Consider the following 12,981-nt stretch of genomic DNA (forward strand, 5'->3'; position numbering starts at 1 on the left):
TTGTAGGTGATAAATAATTACAGGAATAAATGTCACTAATTCAGAGAAGCAAGAAAATATGTTAAAAATCAAAAAGGAAGTTCTTCCAGAAAGGCAGTGAGTCAGATCCTTATCTCCCCCACCTGCTGTGGGCCACGTTTGACAAGTGGGTGGGACTGCCACCTTGTCAATCTCCTCACATGACAGTTATAGCAGGTGACCTGCACAGGCAAAAGCACAGCACTGTGCAAGCCCCAAGGGTGGACATTTGGTGGCTGGCATTTCCAAAGCCTGGTGCCAAGCAATGTGCAAGCTCTGCTGACTGGCTGGCTGTTGATGGCTGCAAAATGCCATGCATAAGGCTTTGCAAGCACCAATGGTCCATGCTGCAACTTTACCTGCCACACACCTGACATCATATATGAGCTCAGGTGTTGGGCAAGTTGGGAATGGTTGGCCAAAATAATCTGGCAAGCCAAATGGGAAGGTTTGCCTCTACTATATTAGGGGAACAGTTTACCTACGAGATTACCTTACCCCACATGTGCCCACTTGACCTCTTCAATTGGCAGAACTAGCACTACTACAGGTGCTACATAACACCCAGTAGCCATTCCACATTGGTAATGTGGCAGCACCTGCACTTTGGGACTCCCTGCCTACCCAGATCAAGAAGGCTCCTTCACGGGACTCCTTTTGGCACCTGCTAAAGACATTCTTGTTTAGACAAGCCTACCCAGATGCCTAGAAATTTGAGGTAATTTTAATATGTTTTTGTATTTTAACTTTTGTATGTTTTAAAGTATGCTTGTTATTTTTTCTCTGTCTTATTATCTTTGTGTAAACCACTTTGTGAGGGGTCCTCCCCCATCAAGCAGTATATAAATTTTATAAAATAAACCAACAAACAGATGTAAAAATCCCAAATGCCTCTCCCTGCTCTCAGCTGTGCTGGCTGCTGCTCAGACTTCTGCTCAAACTGTCTCTTGCAGTTACCATGGATTTCTGCCACACTGATTAGATAAAGGGGACACAGAAACCCAAACAAATTTATTGAAATATCAACAGAGCCAGTTGCAAAAGTAAGTATAATTCCTATTTAGTCAGTTTCTAAAACTGAAGCTCCAGCCTGTTCTTCTTAGAAGAGATAGGAAAGCAGGACGTATGAAATTCAAGAGAAAGAGAGATGAGAAATAAGAACCTTGGTAAGCAAATTATAAATAGTAGGAGCAAGGAATGAAAAAGCAGGATGGGCAAGACAGTACCTGCATCTCCAGGTTTAGCATGGACTGGGCTGCCGACTCAAAAATAGCACCTTTGCTCTGACTAACATCAGAAAACAGCACCCCTAACCTCTGGTCCTAAGGAAGGGGCCTTCTGCTCTCACATTCTCCTCTTAGAACAGTAAAACTGTTGTGAATTTATTTTAAAAGTAAAAAAGAGTGAGAAAAACTTTCTCATAAATATCAGCCAAGTACCTCTAGTTCTCGCTCTCGCTGTCTAAAGTTTTTCAGATCACAGTGGTATTTGTACATTTCTGGAGGACCAACCGATTTCTCTGTGGCTTCAAGTAGTTCAACCTTGGATAATTTTGCAAATTCTCCAACTTTGTCCTGCAAAGCAAGAATCCAAATACCTATGGTGCTTTGTGTAATAATGTAATACACTTTGTAGCAAAAGGTACTTTTCAGACCAATGTAAAATACAGTGGTGCGTCAGGTTACAGACTCCACTAACTCAGAAATAGTACCTTGGGTTAAGAACTTTGCTTCAGGATGAGAACAGAAATTGGGCTCCAGCGGCGCGGCAGCAGCAGGAGGCCCCATTAGCTAAAGTGGTGCTTCAGGTTAAGAACAGTTTCAGGTTAAGAATGGACCTCCGGAATTAAGTACGTAACCAGAGGTACCACTGTATCAATTGTACTATTACTAAAGCTTCTTAATTACAAGCACCTTCCTCCACCACCATCCTCCCCTGGTGTGAGCACATTTGTCACTCAGGCAGGGGATTTTGGTAACAGAGAAAATCCTTTAGCATCTAACCAGCAGCAACCTGTTGCCAACTCTCCACCCACCACTACTTCTGGGCTGAATGTGTGCACAAGAACTTGGAGAAACGCTAGTAACAGAATTCTGTATGCAAGAGGCAAAGACAGCTTCAACTGCCACTGAATGGCCTTCTCAGGTCTCATAAAGTTCAGAAGAGCAACAGAGGCATGTTGTTCAGAGGGAAGACTGCAGTACACCTCTGTGTATTTCCCACCCTTACAGAGCACAAGATTATACCCACAATTTTTGTCCTGCAGAATTTCAAAGAATAATTCTTGAAGGCACAGATGCTGATTTTAGGGCTCTATCACTTCAAGGAAGTAGACAAAGAAAGCAAAATCATTTATTTAAATGTCTGAAACAATTCTGATGAGTTGTACATGATCATAAAGAACTAGAATTTTTTCATAATTTCTCCCACTGCATCAAACAAAAGCAATGTTCAAATCCATGTGTATTTTCTGCATCTTTGACATTAATTTTACTTTACCACAATAATTTTGCTCTTCCCTTAGCATACGATCCTTTAGAATTTAAAATGAAGAGAGAACAATACACTCTCATAAAAATTACTACATACCTGTGGAAGAAATTGGCACAGATTGCCTACTTGGATATTTAAGGCTGCAATTTGATCTTCTACCATTTTGAGAGTGGACGGTTTCTTATTAATAAACCAAGCAGACTGGTTGTTTGATACAGACATTTCCCGTGTGATAACAAGTTTGGATGGTTTCTTAAACCTAAGAAAGAGAAGGGAAAGTGTTTTTTAAAAAAACAGCCATGAAATGCTGGTTAAAAATCTGGTATGTGGCAGCTTCTCCCTGCAAAAAAGCCAGTAAGATAATTTATTTAAAACATTTAGACCAAACAGAAACAGAAACAAGATTGTTACTCACACCTCAATTTCAACAACTGCTTTGTTAGTACCCCGCTTCACATAGTGACCAACCTAAAATTAAAATAAACAAATATTACTAGATTTATCTGGCAGGGGAAGAAACCAAGAATAAAATATTAATTACTGATAGATGCTAAAGAAAGAGGCGAATTCTCCCTGCCGGATATATGAGATTATATTTTGAAGTGTCTTCTCCTTGCTGGTTAAAGGAATGGATATCATTGGGAAACAGCTGCATATTAGATCTTGAACAACGCAATAATAGATTTGGTTGACACGCTTAACTTAAGGTTAAAGTTCATAAAGCTTTTTTGAATCATGTTATAAGGAAACCGATGTATGAAGTATGGGATAAATATAAAAAATTATTAGAACATAAAACACCATGATGGCTCTCTCCTCTTGAAGCAATATTGGTGGAAAAAAAGAAATATGAGAAATGACTGGCCAACATATAAAGAATCATTAACAGAAGTAGATCAAGAGTTAAAGTTAAGGAGGTTTGAAGACATGAGAATTAGTACCCGATTGGTTGCAATATCAACTTAATGAAGTGTTTAAGATGGATTAAAAAAATGGTTTTCTAAACAAAACCTCCCAGTTCGAAAGGGAACTGTTAGAACATAAAACTAGCGGTAAGTTAATTTCTAAAATGTATGAACTTCTATTAGACTGGCAAACGAAAGACGAACAGGTCAAAACGGTTATGATTCACTGGGTGAAGGATTTTGGTTGTATCACTGAATTAGCAACATGGGAAAGATTAAGGACAATAGAATTAAAATTTACAGCCTGAAATAAAATTATATGAAAATAATGTATTGTTGGTACTTAACTCCTAATAAATTAGCTAAAATGTATAAATCAAAAGTCTAAAAGATATTGGAAATATAAATAGAAAAAGGGCACGTTTTATTATGATGGCTGGGAGTTTGTTAAGAGGGAGATAGTAAAAGCACAACGTCAGGCAATACCAATGAGACGGAAACATGGAAGGTGCCTAAAGAAGCCAGGGTGGCTATCTAAAGAACTTTTAACTGAATTAAGATTAAAAAAGGATGTGTACAAAAAATGGAAAAGGGGGGAAACCACCAAAGAGGAATTCAAACAAATAGCCAGCACGTGTAGACACAAAGTCAGAAAAGCTAAAGCACAGAATGAACTCAGGCTTGCTAGAGAGGTTAAAAGCAACAAAAAAGGCTTTTATGGGTATGTTCGTAGCAAAAGGAAGAACAAAGAAACAGTGGGGTCACTCAGAGGAGAAGATGGTGAAATGCAAACAGGGGACACAGAAAGGGCTGAACTCCTCAATGCCTTCTTTGCCTCAGTCTTCTCCGATAAAGAAAACAATGCCCGACCTGAAGAATTTGGAGCAAATGATTCAGCAAAGGAAACACAGCCCAGAATAACTAAGGAGATAGTACAAGAATATTTGGCTAGTTTAGATGTATTCAAGTCTCCAGGGCCAGATGAACTGCATCCAAGAGTATTAAAAGAACTGGCAGATGTGATCTCAGAACCACTGGCAGTCATCTTTGAGAATTCCTGGAGAACAGGCGAAGTCCCGGCAGACTGGAGGAGGGCAAATGTTGTCCCTATTTTCAAAAAGGGGAAAAGAGAGGACCCAAATAATTACCGCCCAGTCAGTCTGACATCAATACCAGGGAAGATTCTGGAGCAGATCATTAAGCAAACAGTCTGTCAGCACCTATTGATCACCAATAGTCAGCATGGATTTCTGAAAAATAAGTCATGTCAGACTAACCTGATCTTGTTTTTTGACAGAATTACAAGCCTGGTAGATGAAGGGAACGCAGTGGATGTAGCCTACCTTGATTTCAGCAAGGCATTTGACAAGGTGCCCCATGATATTCTTGTAAAGAAGCTGGTAAAATGCGGTCTTGACTATGCTACCACTCAGTGGATTTGTAACTGGCTGACTGACCGAACCCAAAGGGTGCTCATCAATGGTTCCTCTTCATCGTGGAGAAGAGTGACTAGTGGGGTGCCACAGGGTTCTGTCTTGGGCCCGGTCTTATTCAACATCTTTATCAACGACTTGGATGATGGACCCAAGGGCATCCTGATCAAATTTGCAGATGACACCAAACTGGGAGGGGTGGCTAACACCCCAGAGGACAGGGTCACACTTCAAAACGACCTTGACAGATTAGAGAACTGGGCAAAAACAAACAAGATGAATTTTAACAGGGAGAAATGTAAAGTATTGCACTTGGGCAAAAAAAAAAAATGAGAGGCACAAATACAAGATGGGTGACACCTGGCTTGAGAGCAGTACATGTGAAAAGGATCTAGGAGTCTTGGTTGACCACAAACTTGACATGAGCCAACAGTGTGACGCGGCAGCTAAAAAAGCCAATGCAATTCTGGGCTGCATCAATAGGAGTATAGCATCTAGATCAAGGGAAGTAATAGTGCCACTGTATTCTGCTCTGGTCAGACCACACCTGGAGTACTGTGTCCAGTTCTGGGCACCACAATTCAAGAAGGACACTGACAAACTGGAACGGGTCCAGAGGAGGGCAACCAAAATGGTCAAAGGCCTGGAAACGATGCCTTATGAGGAACGGCTAAGGGAGCTGGGCATGTTTAGCCTGGAGAAGAGGAGGTTAAGGGGTGATATGATAGCCATGTTCAAATATATAAAAGGATGTCACATAGAGGAGGGAGAAAGGTTGTTTTCTGCTGCTCCAGAGAAGCGGACACGGAGCAATGGATCCAAACTACAAAAAAGAAGATTCCACCTAAACATTAGGAAGAACTTCCTGACAGTAAGAGCTGTTCGACAGTGGAATTTGCTGCCAAGGAGTGTGGTGGAGTCTCCTACTTTGGAGGTCTTTAAGCAGAGGCTTGACAACCATATGTCAGGAGTGCTCTGATGGTGTTTCCTGCTTGGCAGGGGGTTGGACTCAATGGCCCTTGTGGTCTCTTCCAACTCTATGATTCTATGATTCTATATTACATATGGTGGTCATGTAAGATGATAAAAAATTTCTGGGAAATGATAATGAATTGGGGAAAATGTTGAAAATAACTTTTTCTAAGAAACCAGAAGCTTTTCTTTTAGGTATTTTAGGTCCAGAGATCCCAAAGGAGCGCACTTCCGAGTTAGTGCCTCCGGCAATGGCGGATTTCCTCTGATCGGGAGGAATCCGCTCCGTGGAAATTAGGGTCTGGACCGCCACGGCGAGGCGGAGAACCATTAAAAACCACAGGCGGGAGAAGCCTGTGGACGTGGGATTCGGCTGGCACCTTTTGCGCCTCCCCTACTCGCGGGGAAACCCGGTTTCGGGGTTCCGGAGCGACGTGGGGTGAGTGGCGCGGTGCTTTGAATCGACTGCTTTTTTCACAGAGTGAAGCCGCATTGCTGTTGCCGGAGAGCGCTGACTTTTTCCTGTGGACAATTGGATTTTAAATAACTACCCGTGAGTAGAACGGAAAATTGGATTTTTAAACATTGTAATTTGGCATCGAAACGGGAATGTTTCAAACAGGAAGTCCGCCTTCCCCTTTTGTAAATAGACTAAAGCAAAGACGTTGCAAACTAAAGTCTGGAAAGTCTTTTGTAAAGGATTAAATCTCCATCGGTTGAAACTACTAAACCCCACTTGGAAGCAGGAGAAGAGGGGGGAAATTTTAGACTGCCTAAGCCTGCAGGAGAGAGAGTGAAGGAAGATAAATTACCACCGCCTTGAACCTGGGAACGGGCTGTCAGTAAGATCGATCATTGACTGTGAATAACGTATGCTGACAGATAGCTAAATAAGAGAAATATATTGTTTCCATTGTTTCCTTTTGCACTTGAAAAGAAGCAAATGTAACTGAAAATTGATCTAACTTTGTTGCTGGATCTTTGCTTAAAAGGACAGATACAAATAGAAATTGTCTCCTCTAGGGGGAGTTTTTGAAACTGTTGCAGGAGTGGATCTGGGGAATTTTACAACTGCAGAGATTAAAGGCCGTGGGAATCTGAGATTGACCTTGGACAAGAATGTTGACAGAAGAAGCCCTAGTGATTGCATTTTGCAAGACAAGTGCTTTATTGGAACAGCTTCATAAGAAGACGGATGTGATGATTATTAAAATTGACAATATTGGACAAAAAATGACTAAGTTGGGACTAAAAGTGAATACCTATACAGAAATAACTCAGGATTTGATTCGGGAATCTGTTTTGACATTGCAAGCTGTGGAGAAGAAGGAGAAAGTTGTTGTTGAACCTCAAGTAATTCAAGTGGATAGAGCCCTGGCCTTACAGAGGCAATTTGACGAACATAAGCTGTTGCCATTTATGATTGAATCCAGAGAAAGCCAGATTTGGAGGGATGGAGTCCCACTTGGATTGGAGAAGGAAAGTTGGATAGATCCCCTTATGCAGGTTTGGGATCTGGATTTGGGTCAGGGGGAGATTGGAGTTGTGGGGGCCTTTAGCTTTGGAGGGACTTTGAAACACGCTCTGAAATAGCGTTTGGACTTTAGTTCGGACTATGGAGAATGGGCTGACCTGTCGAGAAGGAATAATGATATTGTTAGGTTGGAGTTTCCCCGAGACCTACTCCTCAGTGCCAAAGGAAGGAAACTAAGAACAAGATCAGCAGAAGACAAAGTGAAGCTCATGTATAGATATGAAGAAGACCTGCAGAAGGGACATGGAAAAGAGTTAAGAGCCTCGGATAGAAGATCACCAGGTTGATGGACCATATGGAATTGATAGAAAGGACTGACAGAATCCGAGTCCAGGGAGAAGAGATGGTGGATGAAGATTGGAAAAAAGTTTTAAAAATTTATTTAGAGAAATATTGTTAAATTAATGAGTGTTAGAAAAATTGTTGGAATGAAATTATACGGCTTTAATAGAAATGTTATAAGGAGTTAAGTAAATATAAGTTTTAGGATTTTAATGGTAAGATAAGGTTAAAATAAATTAAGACAATTAAATGACAGAAAATAGTGAAAGATGGAAAGGATTTGATGGCTTTAGCAGAAATGTTATAAAGAACTAAGTAAAAATAGATTGTTAATGGACCAAAGTGGAAAATTTAAGGTTAGATTGTCTTAAGTTAAATTTTAGAACGAAAATTGAGAAAGATGGAAAGGACTTGCTGAAATAGCTAAGTGAACTAGAATACAAAGAAGGGAGGTGTGAGGAGGTCGATGAAACAAGTATATGAAAGGTAAAGACATGGAAAGGTTGGAAGCCGCAGAAGCCTCACCGTTCAGGGACTGACTGAGCGTGTTCCCCATCTCCGCCACCCGTGGAAAGAGGAGGAAGGAAGAAAAAAGAAGATAAGGGTGTTGGTGGTGGTGGTGGTGGAGGAGGAGGAGGCAGCAGTCACTAGTGACGTCGAGAAGCCATCAGCGAGCTGGAAAATGCCAAGCGCCGCTGGGGGGCAAGATGACGGTGGCAGCAGCAGCAGCAGCAAGCAAGACTCCCACCGGCAGTGCTCCCTGCTGGCTGCTTGTGTGCCCCGAGACTCATGCAAGCCGTCTTGCCCCGCCACACGGCTCAGTCCTCGTGCCCAGGCAGGCGGTGCTGAAAAGCCCGGCTAGGCCTCTGCTGCTGAAGAGCCACAGCCCCACTGCCCTGCAGTAGGAGCAGGAGAGGTGGGCTGGTGGGGCAGCAAGACCACAGCCTTTTCTCCCCTGCCAGCGAGCAGAAACAACAGCAGCGGCACAGCATTGAACCGCTAGGCTGCCTTTTGCAAGAAAGAAAGAAAGAAAGAAAGAAAGAAAGAAGGAAAAGTGGGGGGAAATGGTTCCAGTTCAAGTGGGTGGAAACTTGCTCGCTCTTGCTACTGCTGCCAGACAAACAGGGCAGGCGGGCGGGTGTCTGTTTCTTTAAGCAGCAGCAGCAGCAGCACCTCTTCTGCTCACTCCTCCCCTCAGGGGAAGCCCAGCCCAGCCACCACAGCCAAGCAGAAGAGGGAGGGGAGAGGGGAAAGCCCCCTGCAGGAGTCCTGGGATGGCGAGGAGCAGGAGAGCCACCCATGGCCAGAGAGAGCGCCGCCTCACCCTGGCCATGCCGTCAGCTCTGGCGCGCCTACAGGGCCGCGATGTGGAGTTTGTGATGCACCAGGCGACAATGACAATCAGGTACAACTCGCCGCAGGGTGCTGTGGACATGAACATGGGCCGCTCCAGCATCCTCTTGCGCCACCACCTCGAGCTCACCTTCCACGCACCCCCCTTCTACCTGCGCTGCCTGGGCAAGAACGGTGTCTTCGTCAACGGCGCCTTCCAGAGGAGGGGTGGCCCAGCCCTGCAGCTGCCCCCCCCCAGCAGTGAGTTGGGAGTCGTGGGGACGGGCGACACATGAGGATCGGGGGGTAGGGAGACGCGCAGGCTGGAGTGTGGGGATTTGGGGTTGGAGGACAGGCGTGCAAGCTGGGGGGTGGATGGGGGCTAGGGAGACACGCAGGCAAGTTGGGTCATGAGGATGGGGCTTAAGGAGACACGAGTGCGGGCTGGGTCGTGGGGATCTGGATTAGGGAAGCACATGCATAGGCTGGGTTGTGGGGAAGGGGGTTAGGGAAACGTGTATAAGCTGGGTTGTGGGGATGAGGGTGTGTCAAGGCAGACATGTGTATAGGCTGGGTTGTGGGGATGGGGGCATGGAAGGCCTGCATGTAGACTGGGCCATGGGGATGAGGGAGATCCATGTGCAGGCTGGGTTGTAGGAATGAGCATTAGTGATATTGACCATCTCATTAGGCAAAAGCAGACCCATACTTCCCACTGAAATGCTTATAAGTTTATGCTGATTAAAATCATTCTTCATTTTAAATATTATATTGGTTTTCCTGTTTTTTGTGCACTAAAAATAAAATATGTGCAGTGTGCATAGGAATTTGTTCATATTTTTTTCAAATTATAGTCTGGCCCCAACAGTGTCTGTTTAAAATGTTTGGGGACCCCTGTCTTAGAGTCAATTAAAATATCCAGGAAGGGCATATGATATTGACATTCATGGGCCTCTAAACTCAGAATACATTCCAGGCTAGTTCCTCCCTATCATGTTGCCTTTCCCAGAGCAGGGTACCTTTCCCACAGAGATCTTTCAGACAAGTGACCCGCCAAATACATTCTAAGATGGTATAGGCCTATAAGGATAGCCCTGCATATTCTTCCTGGCTCTGTGAACTACCTTTCCTTAAAAATGTGAGCGTATTTGTATTATGTTCTATCTAAACTATGGCATGTAGTCGGCTTAACGGTTGTTCCTATTTACTGTATTTTTCGCTCTATAAGACGCACCATACCACAAGACGCACCTAGTTTTTGGAGGAGGAAAACAAGAAAAAAAATATTCTGAATCTCAGAAGCCAGAACAGCAAGAGGGATCGCTGCGCAGTGAAAGCAGCAATCTCTCTTGCTGTTCTGGCTTCTGGGATAGCTGCGCAGCCTGCATTCGCTCCATAAGACGCACACAAATTTCCCCTTACTTTTTAGGAGGGGAAAAGTGAGTCTTATAGAGCAAAAAATACGGTAGTTACACTATTGCTAGAATCATCTCTCGGCTTAACTGCAGTCTTTTTGGGGTAGCTCACTGTAAATCAGGAGAAACCTTTCGTCTAAATATCAACCAGAAGCTCCCTATGTGCTGTATGCTGCACACAAAATTAGTAAGCAATTTTATATTCATTCTCCAGGGTGCTGCAGTACATAAAAATCACCAGACTATATCAAAGCTTTAGAAAAGAAAGGTATCTTAACACACACACAAAATATGGAAGTCAAATTGAGAAAAGAGCCCAATGCATTTTCTACAAAAGTCTGCCCTCTATTTTCCATCCAACATATTAAACAGTCTTTTAAGCTGTTACCACACTTTAAACATATTACCATAAGAATACCATTCTATAAGATTGCAAAGAGTTCTCCTCACCTTGTCTGCTCGTCCTATGAAGGAAGGTTTTCCAGCCAATCCCAGGCATAAGGCACATACGATACTTGATTTACCTGTTCCATTAGCTCCAACTATCATGTTTAGATGGGGTCCTGGAAGCACCACACAGGAATCATAAGTACTGAAAGGCAATGCCATTATAATTTAATGTTTAGAAAGCGGGAAATCAAGGAATCTGACTAATCAACTGCAGATTATTATAACACCAGTTCATTATATTTAGTTTGCCAGTGTTTTTTTTCAAAACTATCACAGTCCTTCGTGTTTCCCCCCAATGAATATATTAGGAGTAAATATCTGCAGACCCCATATTCTATACACTGATGAATTTTGAAATCAAAACTAATGTAAGAACTCTGGGTTGACAGAGATTGGAATGTGGCATTAATTCAACATAGCCTGTGACTAGACAACAGAATTACAAAATGTAATTTTGCCAGTTAACCAGGGTCTTTCAGAAAACAGCAGCATCGGACATGGAAGGCAAAAAGATATTCACAGACGTGGAGGGACCAGAAGCCGAGCTAATATTGACCCTCTGTATATTCCCTTCCCCTCGATGGACCTTTAGACCTTTCCGTTGCCTCCCCGGGGCCCAGGGAGGGTCTCCTCGCGAGCCGGAGGGGCAGCGGGCCTTTGCTGGGGCTGGTCAGATCCCCCCCCCCTTCGGGGCCCAGCAGGGGGGTCCCGAGCGCCGCGCCGCTGAGTTCGGGGGGGGGGGAGCGCCGCGGGTTTCTTCTAAGCCGCCACATGCGGCGAAGTTGTGCTGTCGGGCCTCGAGTCGAAGATTCACGAACCAAGTGGCGCGGAAGGAGACTTCCCCGCCCTCCCTGCAGCCGAGACGGGAGACGGGGGGGGGGTCCCGGAGGGCCATTTGGGCGGCAGGCGCTGGAAGCCCCCGCGTCTCCCGCTGCCGCCTGGTCGGGACGGGGGTCCTGGGGGGGGGCTGCCCCCTCGCGGCGCCCACGAGCCCCGCCCCCCGCGGGGAAGCCCCGCCCACGAGGCCCCGATCCTCCCGCCCCGCGCGCGCCGCGCTCACAGGAAGTTCTCCATGTAGATCTTGAGGATGGAGCCCTCCACGAAGGGCGGCTCGGCCTCCGGCGGGGCCAGCGCGGCCAGCGGGGTCGTTCTTCGCCTCCAGCGGCGCAGGCGGCCGCTGCCCGGGCTCCCGCCTTCCGCTTCCTCCTCAGGGCTCTTCGCTCGGCGCTTCGCGGGCGTCGCCATTTTGCCGCCGCTCCGGGCGCGCGGGCGCTGCGAAGATTTAGCGAGCCGGCGGCGCGCGCCCGCTTCCCATTGGTCTCCGCGGCTCCACGTCGCGAACGCGCGTCATTGGCGGGGGCGACCTTCTGCCTCGGAAGCCTTTCCGTTGGCTGAGAAAGAGCGGCCATGCGCACGGGGAGGGGCGGCGGAAGCGGGCGTTTTCATTGGGTGGGGGAGCGACGGGGCGGGGCATGATATGTAAAGAGTCTTTCTGCGCGGCGTCCCAGAGGGCCAATAGTAGGCGGCCGGGGGCTTCACTATGCAGTCACTGGGCGGGCTCGGGCTGCGCGTGACTCGGCGGGAAGCGGTCGCGTCGGTGGTGTGCCGTGTGCAGAAGGAGGGGCGGCCCCCCAGACACCAGGCCCCGCCCCGGGAGGGCTCTCGGGCTCCGGCTGCCTCCTCCGGGCTCGGCGGAGGGGCTCCGCCTCGGGCGCCCGAAGGGCTCATTCTGAGGGCCATTACCGCTCTGTCTCCTGACTCAGATCCAGGAATTAGCTTCCCCTTCAGATAATTTTTAATTGAATAATTTTCTCATGTCTGGAGTAATTGAAGTTTGAAGTCTTGTTTATTCTGTTAAATTCTACTCCAAGAAGACCCATTTGTTCTAAGTAGAACTCAACCATGCAGACATGTATGTACGAAGTATTTTTTTCTAATTGAGATCTCATTGACACCTCTAGATCAGGCATCTCTTAGAAATAATTAAATAATATTTTTGGGAAATGTAAATATTATTTATACTTCTAAATAAAATTACATTTTAGAATCTAACTTTGAAATTAAAATATGACATATTTTAAGCCCATGAAAAATACAATGAGATTGGTATTTTTAGTTTTGAAGGCCAAAACTGTCAATTTTTTTGA

The 12,981-nt window shown here is 45.4% G+C and overlaps 1 protein-coding gene across 1 annotated transcript in view; it reads right to left on the reverse strand.

Annotated features, from left to right (window-relative positions):
• SMC5 (structural maintenance of chromosomes 5) overlaps positions 1–12,094 on the reverse strand; it is a 49,132-nt gene extending 37,038 nt beyond the window's left edge. Inside the window, exons 1-5 of the mRNA XM_082241696.1 lie at positions 11,895–12,094; positions 10,835–10,976; positions 2,927–2,979; positions 2,608–2,770; positions 1,458–1,592 (exon numbers count right to left, since the gene is read on the reverse strand). Coding sequence (XP_082097822.1) covers positions 1,458–1,592; positions 2,608–2,770; positions 2,927–2,979; positions 10,835–10,976; positions 11,895–12,079 — 678 coding nt within the window. The 5' untranslated portion in view covers positions 12,080–12,094. The remainder of the gene's footprint in view (positions 1–1,457; positions 1,593–2,607; positions 2,771–2,926; positions 2,980–10,834; positions 10,977–11,894) is intronic.
• Between the last annotated feature and the right edge of the window lie 887 nt (positions 12,095–12,981).

Source organism: Podarcis vaucheri, assembly GCF_965113315.1.
Source record: "Podarcis vaucheri genome assembly, chromosome: 11".
In the NCBI taxonomy this organism is placed as follows: Eukaryota; Metazoa; Chordata; class Lepidosauria; order Squamata; family Lacertidae; genus Podarcis; species Podarcis vaucheri.